General features: G+C 42.7%; 2 protein-coding genes and 1 pseudogene across 2 annotated transcripts; 1 reads left to right on the top strand and 2 right to left on the bottom strand.

The window, feature by feature from the left end:
- Window positions 1–1,487: 1,487 nt before the first annotated feature.
- LOC4352671 (uncharacterized) lies at window positions 1,488–2,677 on the bottom strand (annotated as a pseudogene).
- Window positions 2,678–6,085: 3,408 nt separating this feature from the next.
- LOC107275364 (uncharacterized) lies at window positions 6,086–7,687 on the bottom strand. The gene has a single exon (XM_015763818.2). It carries the CDS (start codon window positions 7,460–7,462, stop codon window positions 6,362–6,364), a length of 1,101 nt encoding a protein of 366 aa, XP_015619304.1. The 5' UTR covers window positions 7,463–7,687; the 3' UTR covers window positions 6,086–6,361.
- A 1,631-nt stretch (window positions 7,688–9,318) lies between these two features.
- On the top strand, window positions 9,319–12,102 carry LOC4352670 (adenine phosphoribosyltransferase 1). The gene is made up of 6 exons (XM_015765292.2): window positions 9,319–9,638; window positions 10,195–10,305; window positions 10,451–10,543; window positions 10,649–10,798; window positions 11,226–11,284; window positions 11,773–12,102. Exons 1-6 carry the CDS (start codon window positions 9,383–9,385, stop codon window positions 11,824–11,826), a joined length of 723 nt encoding a protein of 240 aa, XP_015620778.1. The 5' UTR covers window positions 9,319–9,382; the 3' UTR covers window positions 11,827–12,102.
- Window positions 12,103–13,404: the final 1,302 nt, after the last annotated feature.

Here is a 13,404-nt window from a genome sequence, read left to right as displayed (position 1 = left end):
CATCCTATAGTGTTAAACATCTTAAACCACCATCAAGAACATAACCTACATACGGTTAAAACCCGATTGTATAATCAAACCCAAAACTAAAATAAAAGTTCTCTGGGAGACGACCGCTCTGTCTGTCTTGTCGTGGTAGTAGGCGTTGGGTGCGAAGGTTTGCTGGATTGTTCAGCTACGCCATGATCACCTCGTCACGCCTTCCGATGTTGCGGGAGTTGGCATGGGCAGACAACAGCTATATACACTGATTGTAATTTCGGTTCGAAATTTCGGATCCCTCGGCAAGTGATTATCTGGTCGAAATTTTCGGTCTCTCTTTTTTTTTACGAATTTGGTCAAAATCAGCTAAATTATGTTAAAATTTCAAAAAATGGGGTCCAAAAAGTGCAGAAAACCGAAATTTCAGGAATTTTGGTAAAACCAAAATGGCCGAAAGAAACCGAAAACCCTGGCAATGCAACTAATTCCAGGCTAGATAAAAAAACATGGACACAGCTTGTTCATTGTGCTTAATTACCGTCCAATCTTTTGCATTACACTCTCTTGTTTTGCCTGCTGCATCATTAAACTCCGCAGCCGACTGCATCAAGAAATGGAAAAGAAGTCACAAGGCGATCAATGCAACTAGATACAGACGGTAAGAAAATAAGCAAATGCGACACACTAGTTAAGAAAGTCTGCACTGTTCTGTGGCTGTCTGTCTTAAGGCCTAATATTATATTTGCTTTCCAGCAGAAGAAACAGTAACAGTTTAGGCTGTAGTTTTTGATCCTGCAATCCCGATGTTCCTTCAAATCAAGCTATGATGTTTACAGTTGGTAATTGATTAGACCAAGAACTTAGCTAACCAAATTACTTAAGGTTATGTGCTGGCAAATCAGTAAAACTTTCACCAAATGAAAGGCTCTACTAGTTTAACTGTGCGAAAAGAAAAATGAATGTAATGAAAATTTAATTAAGAGGCAATGTCCAAGTATAGAAGAGGAGTACAGAAGAATAATTCCGAGTTATTGCTTGAATCACTATTTGCAGGATTGGCAGGGCATTCGATCAAATATGCTCATGTTACAACATAGCAAACCAATCGTCAAAGTCATTTAGCTAATAAAGATATGCTCTATTCCAATATGCTAACTGCTCAGCCATTTAACTATCCAGTTATCTGCTTGTTAATTCCTAAACAGTGGCTAAAGCAATTGAATGGATATTCCAACTGGTATTATTTTCATATTTGAACACATCACACAAATGGTAAATGTTTTTGTATCACAAATAAAAAAGAAAACATAGCAAACCTTGTGGTGTCGCCACCTTTCTTCAAGTAAGAGGGGAACCAGCTGGGGATGAAGTTATGGCCATAAAAATATTTCATGGGCGGGTATCTCTCATCACAACATCTTTCTTGCTCTTCTTCTTTTCCATTGATGAAGAGCTCTTCTTCTTCTTCACTGATGTAGAGGGTGGCTGGTGACAGCAGGATTTGGTTTCTCATGTCTACCTCAATCATCCAGTAAAGGCCATTGCCCTTGTCCTCGAGGAGGAAGTTGTTGGCCTTGTCGTAGAGGAGGAAGGAGATGGCAAATGGATTAGCCATGCTCACCAGGGGGAAAGTAGGCGGCGCATGTGGAAGGAGGGGCTGGTTTGCAGCAGAGCAAATATCCCAGAACTTGCCGGCTTCCATAGTGAAATCAAGAATCCATCTACTTTCGTGGATGTCGACCAGACACCATGACTCGATCTCGATGAAAGCAGAGCCAGCAGTGCTGTTGTTGTTGCGGCCTCCTGCTGCGGCATTGTCGTCGGCTATGCAGACAACCGTGATATTGCCAGCGCTGTTGATGGAGGCAGAACGAGCTGGATCAGGGCTGTACTTGTCAACGCGGCGGCGGCCATGCTTCGCCTCTGCCGGCAGCGGTATGTAGTTGAAGTAACGCTGGGTCTTGACGTCGATGAGGATGATGCCATGGTAGCAGTCGACGCAGGCGAGGTAGCTGTCGTGCAGGGGAAGAACGGCGTCGGTCCACCAACCTCTGAGGTGGTGGTTTTGGTTGGGTTGCTGCTGCATCTCCAGGATCTGGACCTTCCATTGGGGTTGTTGGGGGCAATCAGCATAGTGGTTGAGGACGCAGAGCTCGACGGCCTTACCCTTATGGATGTTGATGTCCGCCACCGTGAAATTGCCGGCGCCGTGGCAGAAGAAGCCGACGTTCTGCTCTACCATGACCCGCTGCTGCTGGCACCGGTGCGGCTTGAAGTGGCGGTCGACCTCCGGGGAGGAGAATCCACCGATGAAGCAAGGGGGCAGCCGCGTGAGCGATGGCCGCCGCAGCCCCTCGCCGGCGGTGTAGACGTAGTAGTCGACGGGGAATTGGCCCGGCGCGACGGTGCCGAGGTCGGCGAAGGGGACGCGCGCCGAGAGGAGGATGGATCCGCGGTGGGCGGCGATGGCCTCGGCGTCGCCCAGGTCGTAGACGCGCGGCCAGCCGGGGCGGTGGACGTAGAGGCGGGAGACGGCGGGGGGGTCGGCGACGCGGAGGGAGACGCGGATGGGGTGCCCGCTGCAGGTGTAGGCGACCTCCGACGACGTGGGGTCATCGTCGCCGCCGACGACGTCGTCGTCGTCGCTCCAGCAGCGGACAATGCGGTCCAGGACCATCCATCCATGCGCTTCCATGTCGCCACCGTGAGATGATCTAGGGTTTTGCCGGCCTCCACCCAGGGGACGGCGGCACGATGAGTAAAAGCTATGCATGCTAGCGTGTATACCTCTATCAATATCTCTACTATTATAAAAATTAAATTAAAAGATGTTTTTATCGATACTTTGATATATCATCCGTATATGAGTCGGTTTTTAAGTTCGTTCGCTTTTGGAAATACGTATCAGTATTTGAGTCGGTTTTTAAACGTTTTCGTTTTTGGAAATACAAAAGGAGTCGTATAAGAAATCCTTTTAACCAAAAAAAACTCGCATGCTAACTTAGATGACCGGACTACTAACTACAGCTCTAAAAATATATATAACCAAATGAATTCCCACAGTAAATTTTTCCTTAATTAAACCATATAATAATATTATTATTAAAATAGTCTTCATCCGTTGCAACGCACGCACAATTTTTGTAGTGTATATATATACACTCCGTCGACGCCGTTGACTTTTTTAAACATGTTTGATCGTTCGTCTTATTCAAACAATTTAAGTAATTATTAATTTTTTTCCCATCTAGTTCATTGTTAAATATACTTTTATATAAACATAGTCTTACATATTTTACAAGAGTTTTTAATAAGATGAATGGTCAAATATATGCTAAAAAGCCAACGGCGTTAAACGGGGGGTATATGCTTCAATCACGCGGTTCTTTTTGTGTTAGGAAACTGCCAGGCCTGGTAAGTGGCCTCGCTCTTACCAATCGGATCGGATATGCTCCTGCTCCATGGGGCTGTTGCATGGGTATGTTAATTAGGCCCTGTTTAGTTCCCAGAAAATATTTCCTAAAAAATATCATATCGAATATTTAAACACATGTATGGAGCATTAAATCTCTACTATTATAAAAATTAAAGATATTTTTGCTGGTACTTTGATACGTCATCCGTGTTTGAGTCGATTTTTAAGTCATTTGCTTTTGGAATTAATTTGTATTTGAGTAGGTTTTTAAATTCGTTTGCTTTTGAAAATATAGAAGGAGTCATATAAGAAATCTCTTTAAAAAATTTGCATGCTAACTTGAGATGATCAGACTCATAATTGTAGCTCATGATCTTGTAAAAAATTATATCCAAGCAAATTTCTATAGTGAATTCACTTTAGCTAAACCGTATAACAATAATAAGATTAAGATAGCATTCACCCATTACAACGCACGGGCATTTTTCTAGTATAGATAAAAAGAAAAACAAATTATACAGTTTATATGGAAATCGTCATGCAAAATCCCTTATATTATGGGACGGATGGTGTAATAAATAAGTAAGTACGGCATGATATCTTTAGGGGCTGTTTGGTTCTTAACTAACATTGCCATAACTCATTTTAGGCAATGTTAGGCAAGTGTGGCTTGCCACACTTTTTTTGGCCTATAATTTGTAGTCTGACATATGGTTTAAGATGGTAAGAAAGTGTGGCTTGCCATAAGTATGACAATGAACCAAACTCCTCAGTGCACTTCTTGTTACTGACATATGGGTAATACCAAAGTGGGTCCCCCATGTCATTCAACCAGCTGCAAACTGCGCAAGACCTTCATTGGATCCGTTGCCATAAGCTACCAATCTATGCTGTCTAGCATTGCAAACTCTTGTTTTTCCCTCTCCTGTCTCAACATTTCCATGCGTTCCAGACTGCAACCAAAAATTGAAAAGAAGCAAATGTCAGAAGCAATTGAAACTAATTCCAGGCTAGATGAGAGGGGGAAAAAGAAAAACAAATGCAGACAACTTGTTCGATTGTGCTTACCATATACATCCAATCCCTCCAACCTTGTCCATTGTTCTCTCTTGCTTTGCCTTCTGCATCGTTTCACTCCGTTTCCGACTGCAGCAAACAATGGAAAAGAAGACAAGTCACAAGGCGCTCAATGCAACTAGCTAGGTACAGGCTCTGAGAAAAGAAGCAAATAATGTACACACAACACGCTAGTTAAGAAAGTCTGAACTGTTCTGTTGGCTGTTTTATTGCCCCAGCTATTTTCTTTCCAGAAGAACAGTTAGTACGTAGATTATGCTCTAGTTTTTGATACTGCAATCACGACATTCTCTCTCAAATCAAGCTGTCATGATTACAGTTAGTAACTGGTTAGACCAGACTAAATTAGCTGCCAAAGTACATAAGGTCGTGTGCTGGCAAACCACTAAATGACAGAAGTATAGAGTTGTACAGAAGGATAATAGTGAGGTACTACTTGAATCACTATTTATAGAGCGCCAGGGCATTCAGACAAATATGCTCCATGTTCTTCAACACGGCAAACCAATCATCAAGTATCAGTTACGTTAGTCACTTAGCTCATACTACATCCGTCCTAAAATAAGTGCAGCCATGAAAATCTATGTCCAACGTTTGACCATTAGTCTTATTTGAAAAATTTATAAAAAAAAATAAAAAAAATAGTCATACATAAAGTACTATTCATGTTTTATCATCTAATAACAATAAAAATAGTAATCATAAAAAATTTAAAATAAGACGAATGGTCAACCGTTGGACATGAATAATGTAAAACTGCACTTATTTTGGGACGAAGGGAGTAATAAAGATATGCTACTATGTTTCAATATGCATGCTAACTCTCTAGCAATTTAACTATGGGTAATTTTACCATACTTTAGAAAGTACCGGGAGGTATCATATTTTATAGTGTAAAATTTGGTCCCTCTACGTACTAAGTATCTTGAGGTACCAAAATTTATAGTGTAAAATCTTGGTATCTCCAGATACTTTCTTAAGGACTAGAAATTTCTAGTCCCTCCATTTCAGGTTATAAAATGTTTGACTAAGTTTATAGAAAAAATAGTTACATTTTCGAACCAAAATAAATTTATTATACAAATATGTTTAATTACTAATTTAATAAAACCAATTTGGAAATGTATAAATATTATTATATTTGTCCATAAACTTAGTCAAATTTAAACCATTTGACTTTGACCAAAGTCAAAACATCTTATAACTTGAAACGGATGGAGTACTTAACTATAGTGTTCGCTGGCTGTTCCAAAATATTGTCCCCTTCGTTCCTAAATATTTGACGTCGTTGACTTTTCTAAACAGGTTTGACCGTTCGTCTAATTCAAAAAAAATTAAGTAATTATTAATTCTTTTCCTATTTAATTCATTGTTAAATATACTTTTTATGTATACATATAGTTTTACATATTTCACAAAAGTTTTTGAATAAGACGAACAATCAAACATATTTAAAAAAGTCAATGATGTCAAATATTTAGAAACGGAGGGAGTAGTTCCTAAACAGTGGCTAGAGCAAAAGCATATATAGGCACAAATAAACACAAGACATGCATAATCAAACCTTTGGATGGGATCCTCATGCAAATAAGAGGGGAACCAGCTGGGGATGAAGTAATGGCCAAAGAAGGCCTTCCAGAGCATGCAACTGCCACCGCCGCATTCCCTCTCTTCTCCTTCTCCTTCTCCTTCTCCTTCCTCTTCCTCGTGGATGTAGAGGGCGACCGGTGAACGCATGGCCCTCTTCACCATGTCGATCTCAACAATCCAGTCCCTGCCATCGTCCTTGAGGAGGAAGGAGACGGCATGCGGATCGGCGAGGCTCACCACCGGAAAGGCAGGCGCCGCCGCCGCGCCCCGTCGCGGGAGGCGGCGGTGGTTCTCGGCTCAGATGCGCCAGAACTCGTCGGATCCCATGGCGAAACTGCGCCGCCATCGTCGTCTGCTCTTGTTGTTGTGGTGGTGGTGGATGTTGGTCAGGACCCATGATTTGATGGTGAAATCTCTCGTGATCTTGCCGCGTGTGGCGATCTTGTCTACGCAGACGAGCGTGACGAGGCCGGCGCCGGTGACGGAGACGCGGCGAGCTGGGTCGGGGTCGTCCTCGTCGTCGTCGACGCGGCGGCTGCCATTCATGGCCTCCTCCGGCAGCGGGATGTAGCTGAATTGCTGCAGGTTATCGGCGTCGATGAGCAGTATGCCGTTGTAGAAGTCGACGCAGCAGAGGTAGTGGCCGTGCAGGGGGAGGACGAGGTCGTTCACCCATTTGGGGAGCTCGTCGTCGTCGCCAATCTTGGGTACACGCTGGATCCTCCATTGCTCCGGCGACTGCTCCGGCGACGGCGACGGCAAGGTGGCATGGTGGTTGAAGATGCAGAGCTCGAGGGAATTACCGTCGTAGTTTCTGATGTCCGCCACCGTGAACTCGCCGGCGACGTCGCCGGAGAGGAAGCCGATGTTCTCGCCCAGCATGATCCGCTGCCGCTGGACTCGGTACGGCTTGTAGTACTCGTCCTCGGCCGGGTCGGAGAAGCCGCCGATGAAGCAAGGTGGCAGCCGCGTGAGCGACGGCGGCGAGGCGGCGGCGCCGCCGCCGGCGGTGTAGACGAAGTAGTCGACGGGGAAGTGCCCCGGCGCGACGAAGCCCGGGTCGGAGAAGGGGACGCCGGTGCGGAAGAGGATGGCGCCATTGTGGGCGGCGAGGACCTCGGCGTGGTGCAGGTCGTAGGCGTCCGGCCACGGCCCGTCGAGGCGGTGGAGGTGGAGGCGGGAGACGGCGGGCGGGTCGGCGACGCGGAGGGAGGCGCGGATGCGGCGGCCGCTGCAGGTGTGGGCGCTCTCCGACGCCGTCACGTCGTCGTCGTCGTCGTCGCCGACGACGTCGCCGTCGCTGCAGTGGGCGCACCGGTCGAGAATTATCCAGCTGTGGATCGTGTCCGGCGGTCTCCTCGGCCGGGCTCTCGATCGCCGCGGCGGCGGCGGACTCATCGGCGAGACTAGTTTGGATTTAGGGTTTGCTTTCCACCAGTAAGAAATTTCGTAGTTTACACTGGGATTGGTGAAGATCACCTTTTTTTTTAAGCGATCTCCATGCCGTATTAAACGTATACATACACTGAGAAGTGTGAAAAGTTATGACATGTCAAATCGGATATATACCGATTCACGTTTAAAGTATTAAACATATAGTCTAATAGATTGCGCTGTAATCTGCAAGGCGAATTTATTAAGCCTAATTAATCTATCATTAGCAAATATTTATAGTTGCACCACATTGTCAAATCATGACGCAATTAGACTTAAAAGATTCGTATCCGTGTAATTAGTTTTTTTCTATATTTAATACTATTAAATATTTGATGTGGCAGGTGAAAAGTTTTTATGTGATTTAAGGAAGAAAATTTGGTAGGACCTCCGTCCTTCCCTTATCCGAAAGTCTTAATTTGGTTGCTGCACGACGTGTCGCCGCCGCGGGGTCACCGATCCGATCGACGACGTGGCGGCGCGCGACGCCTTGTGGCTAGGGCAGATGGGCCGGCTGGATCGGGTGGGCTGGGCTAGCACTAGGTGTGGCTTACAGTTAGATGGGTTGGGCTGGCCCAAAAGGGAAGATGCACTTTGCAATTAGTTTTTAGTGTTTTTGAAAGTAATTTTGTATAGGTGGGATGTATTTGAGTTAATTTGGAGCTTGGCACAAGAGGAAAGAAAGAAAGTTGCCATTAAGAAATCTAGGATGATGCATGATTTCACCCAAAAAAAAATGATAGATCCATTTTTCCTTAGAGAGACTTACAAGAAATGTCATGTAAGTACCATATGTCAGCATAAAATACTAGATCAAAAGTAACGCACATCAACATCGCCCATTTAGAGATAAATTGATCTGGTTTTACTAATTGAGGAAACCTTTTACTAGTACTAGATATTTATAGGACTCCTCTAGGTGGGAAAATATGCAGTGCAAATAACATATGCAGTTGAAACCTAAACATTATTGTTACATCTAAAAATGGACGCATTTGATTAATTTGTCTATGTTACTAAGAGTAAAATTTATATTCCCAGTAAAACTTTTACTCATGGCTAAATTTATAAGTAAAATTTTTACTCTCGATGATGTAGATAAATCTCATGCGTCTATTTTTAGATCCAATAATAATTTTCATATTTTCACTAGATATGTGGTTTGCACTATACATTTTTCCCATGTGATTTGTGTTCTTTTGAACACTTTGAAAGTAGTAACTTCTACTCCTTACTTTTCACGTGCACGCTTCCAAACAGTTAAAGGTACATATTTATAAAAAAAATTTATAAATATAAAAAACATATTAATTTATTTCTTAAATTTTTTAGTTAATGTTTAATTAATCATTTGTTAATTCATCGCTTAGTTTTACGTGCGAGAAAAGGTTTTCAACCCTCTCAAATGAACCCAGCCAGGACACTGATGCAGCTCGAAGGTGAGCCCATAAAATTTTTGAACCTCTTCATTTTTTTTACCCTGAAATTTTGAGCAACCGAACCACGCGAAAGATGATCCAACTCAGGAAGGAAGGAAGGAAGACGCACACGCAAGAATCGAGCCGCCCCAGCTGTCACCTCCACCTGGGCCCCACATGTCACCCCCCCCACCCACACCGCCGTGGGCCCGCACCTGGGCCCACGTGTCGTCGGCCCAATCCAACACACCCCCCCGGGTTGGTGAAGGCATCATGAACCACGCCCTCTCTCTCTCGCACCCCACCCACCAACCTACCCTCACCCACCGACACGTGGGCCCCATCGAGAGCGTGGCCCACACGTCAGTGAGAAGAGGTCGGGTTGCTCCGCGTGGCAATCTCGGTTGCTGACCCGCTTTTGCTCCGGCCAATAAAAAGGCGAGGCGAAGCGGAGGAGCGGAAGCAGATGACCTCGCCGCCGCCGCCGCCGTCGTCGTTGCTCCGCCGCCTCCCGACCACGCGCTGCTGCTGCTTTGCCTCCGCGTCGAGCGGCTGGAGCGCGAGTGCGAGCGTGCGGCTCGGATCCCTCGGCGGGAAGCAGCGGCGGGGGCATCGCGGCGTGGCGGTGATGGCGGCGGCGGCGGCAGGGGGAGGAGGCTTCGAGGCGCGCGTGGCGCGGATCGCGTCCACCATCCGCGTCATCCCCGACTTCCCCAAGCCAGGTCTGGTGTTCCGCCCCCACCTCCCTCGCTCTCTCCCGCTTTTTGCTTCGGCCATGTGAAATATTCATCTCGGATTTCACGAGAGTGTAGCAGCTCTGCGCTGGGATATTTATTCATCGTCGTCTAAAGCACGCAGATTGTGTGGTTGTACTTAGGGTTAAACAGTAGTTAGTTCGTAACTGAGTATGAACTGTCTGAGTGGAGTAATTAACAATGTTTTTTTTCCTGGTTTAATAGATTATATATAGATCTTTATTTATCCAAGTGGAGGTTTTGTCCTGCTGCTTGTTTGCTAGTTAGCTTAGTTTTGTGCGATGCCCTTTTTTTTTGTTCTCTCTAGACGGTCATACATTGATTTTCTCTATGGTGGGTGGGGTGTTGTATGGAACTTGGGTTAGTGTTATGTTGGCCAGAATGCTTTTAAAATGACATGTTAGTTTTTCAACATAGCTATAGAAATAAAAATGAAAAATGCGCTACATTTTTATGTGTAATATATTTTTCATGTTTTCAGATATAAAATAAAAACCTTTCTTCTTTCTGTTTCTTTATGTAGGGATTATGTTTCAAGATATCACAACAATGCTTCTCAAGCCAGATGCATTTCGTGACACGATCGAGCTCTTCGTTGAGCGATACAAGGACAAAGGGATCACTGTAATTGCTGGTAATGTAAAATTAAGTGCTACTTCTTTTGTGACATTACATGCATTCATGGTTAAAAAGTTAGAATTATAAATGATGCAACTGAGATGCACATATATTCTGTTGTACATTTTCTTTTCATAATTTCCCTCGTTGTGAAATATCAGGTGTTGAAGCTAGAGGATTCATTTTTGGTCCGCCCATTGCTTTAGCACTAGGTGCAAAATTTGTTCCATTGAGGAAGCCAAAAAAGTTACCTGGTATGTACTAAACTTTTTGTTATTTAGCATACATTGCCTCCAGTTATTGAACAACTATGCCTTTGCCTAAGAGATGTGGTGGCTAATCTTACATGTTTATACTAGGTGAGGTGATCTCGGAAGAATATTCTTTGGAATATGGTACAGATAAAATAGAAATGCATGTAGGAGCTGTGGAGCCAAATGGCCGGGCCGTTGTTGTTGATGATCTAATCGCTACAGGTGGAACCTTATCTGCAGCCGTTAAACTTATTGGTAAGGTCCTGTTTAAGCTTTGTTTTTGTAGTTTGAACACTATAGATAATGTCCTAAATTCAGCTACTTAAATTTTATAAGACATGCTATTCATAAAAAGTCCCCTTTTCTTGAGCTACAAAATAGATATAGTTTATGTCCGGTCCATTCGATTTGTACTTTCGTACTTGTAGATTTGAAAACCATATGACTCCAATACTTATTTTCCAAACTTTGAGATAAATTCGCTGTAGTGCATATATATGGAGTTTAGGGAATTGATGTTTCGAAGGACTTATGTTTATTTAGCTATGCTGTTCATGTTTTCTTTGTTTTTTTTAATATATTTGAATGGAATATGCCTTAACATTCTGAATATACTTTTGGGATTTATTCCTATGATTTGTGATATGGTTTACTTAACTCAATTAACCTTCACTCTTTGTAGAGCGTGCTGGAGCAGAGGTTGTTGAGTGCGCATGTGTCATTGAACTACCAGAACTGAAGGTATAATTCTTTTGACGCATCAATATCTCTGATTCTCTTATACAGAACAGTGTATTAAGTTAGCATGTGGGTATGTGTTGGGTAATTGATCTGCATGCTCAAGCAAAGAAAAGAAAAAGAAGCTTTAGTTAGATGTGAATAAGGAGATTTTTCATGGTAGTGCTTGACTGTTATATAGTCGTCGACTGTAGGAAGTTTCCTTTTGGCTGTACATTATTTTTTGGGTAATACTCATGCAAAGATTAACATTAAATTTGAAATTAGCTACAAGAAAGGAAGTATTAACAAACCATGACTAGAAACTCATTGAAAAGACTTTGGAATAATTCAAAAGATGTGCTCTTCATGATCGAAATCTCATTTTTAAAAAACTTTGGGATTATCTGCATTTGTCACTGCCAGGAATTTAGATCAAGATTAAAACTTTGGTTAGAAATAACATGGCTTAAGATGACATCCAGTGCTCTAACTATGCCATGTTTTTTCAGGGTCGGGACAAGCTGGGGAACAAGCCAGTTTTTGTCCTTGTGAAGGCAGACTAAGCGGAATGAAACAACTAAGGGCCTCTCAAGTTGTCCCTATTAATATCAGTGTCCTTCTCGAAGCATGTTGGAAGCAACTAAGATATCGGTCGTGACAATATTAGCTTGTTCTATCCAGTGCTCTGCAATAAAAGTCTCATCTTTAAATTTGTAGGCACATGAGTTATTTGGGAATTCGGACTTGAATGATCCTTGTAATACATCAAAACACGGCATAATTTTTTTTAAAGGAGTGCCAATTATTCATGGGGAATGAGAATCACCTATTTTGGAGTTTGTTGTTCTGCTTGCTATCACTATTGCATTCCTGCTTTCCTGTACAACTTTCACTGACAATTTGTGATCATGGACTTCTGCATTGACTTGTGGAGATCATGATGCTGGCAATTCAAGGTGCCCAGTGGTTTGTGGTACTTCATTTTTTTTGAAACACAATTGGACACTATCTTATCTTCTGTGGCCACTGATCATATGTTAGATCGGCACAATGCGTTTGCATCTGGCAACTAAAGATTTCATGTGGACGTGCTATATTGTTACTCGTACCAGTTTGTGACTTTAAAATCTTTCAGAGCTCAGTCAAAATTGAATTTCTGAAGACAAAGTAGTTGCTCCGGCAACAATGTTCTCGAGTGTTCAGTGACCGTATTTACTTCAACAGTCATGATTTAGTTTTGTTTATCAGTTTGGTGAAATATTTGGTTTCCTATCACTGATGAGTGATGAGCAATCTGACATGATAAAACTTCATTTCTATGTGGGCATGCCTCGTGTATAGTATGTATTGTTTGAACAAGTATGGTCTCATAGACTCATACCAAGCTATATATACTACCGTTTGGAATTGTGGAGATTGTTAATTTGAGGGTTTTTCTCTAGCTGCATCTAAGTGCAATACCTGATTGATGCTTTCTTCTTTTGATATTCTGATTGAAAAATGCCCTGAGTCTTGTTTGACTTGAACATTGTTCTAGATTGAAGACATTGATTTGTACCTGCCTTTTTTTTATTGGATAGCTGCCTATTTCTTTATTTTTGACCTTCAGCTATTGTGTATAATCTGACTTCTAATTTGTACCATTATTTTTCCGCGAGAATTTCTGACTTGTTCCATCTTCTTTTGAAAGTCTCATCTGCTTATTACTTTGACCTATTTCCGTTGCACTATTCATAGTGGTTAGTGGGGGATGGGAGGCATCTGTTGCTTTTTGTTTGGTGTAAAGTGATGAGGACTTGATGTTTCTTTCTTAGATGAAGATGGATGCCTATGTATCCAAGTTGCAGAAAATATCTTTGTGATGCTGCCTGCAAATCTTGGAAGCAGCTACATGCAAGTTCAGTAGCAGCAGCATCTCTAATTGACTAGTTTACCTGACCATGAGAACAGAGCTTCGATTACTAATTACACATGGGTGTAATTCCATAATATATTTATTTATTTTTGACAATAACTTGCTTGGATACACCGTTGAAGAATTTAGTTTATTATATTGACATTTGGCGTAAGCTAATCAATAAAAGTCAAGAATATTGTAAAGATTTGCGTTAGCATTGTCAACTGAAAGTGACAGAAAAAAA

The sequence above is a fragment of the Oryza sativa genome, chromosome 12 (assembly GCF_034140825.1).
Source record: "Oryza sativa Japonica Group chromosome 12, ASM3414082v1".
NCBI lineage: Eukaryota > Viridiplantae > Streptophyta > Magnoliopsida > Poales > Poaceae > Oryza > Oryza sativa.
The sequence above is the reverse complement of the archived record's forward strand: the minus strand, read 5'-3'. Positions and strand labels throughout refer to the sequence as shown.

Excerpts from the sequence above, each read along its gene's own strand:
- LOC4352670 (XM_015765292.2), top strand. The coding sequence starts at position 9,383 with ATGACCTCGCCGCCGCCGCCGCCGTCGTCGTTGCTCCGCCGCCTCCCG. Across the intron at positions 9,639-10,194 it reads CCCCGACTTCCCCAAGCCAG|GGATTATGTTTCAAGATATC; the intron begins GTCTGGTGTTCC and ends TTCTTTATGTAG. Across the intron at positions 10,799-11,225 it reads TGCAGCCGTTAAACTTATTG|AGCGTGCTGGAGCAGAGGTT; the intron begins GTAAGGTCCTGT and ends CACTCTTTGTAG.
- LOC107275364 (XM_015763818.2), bottom strand. The coding sequence starts at position 7,462 with ATGAGTCCGCCGCCGCCGCGGCGATCGAGAGCCCGGCCGAGGAGACCG.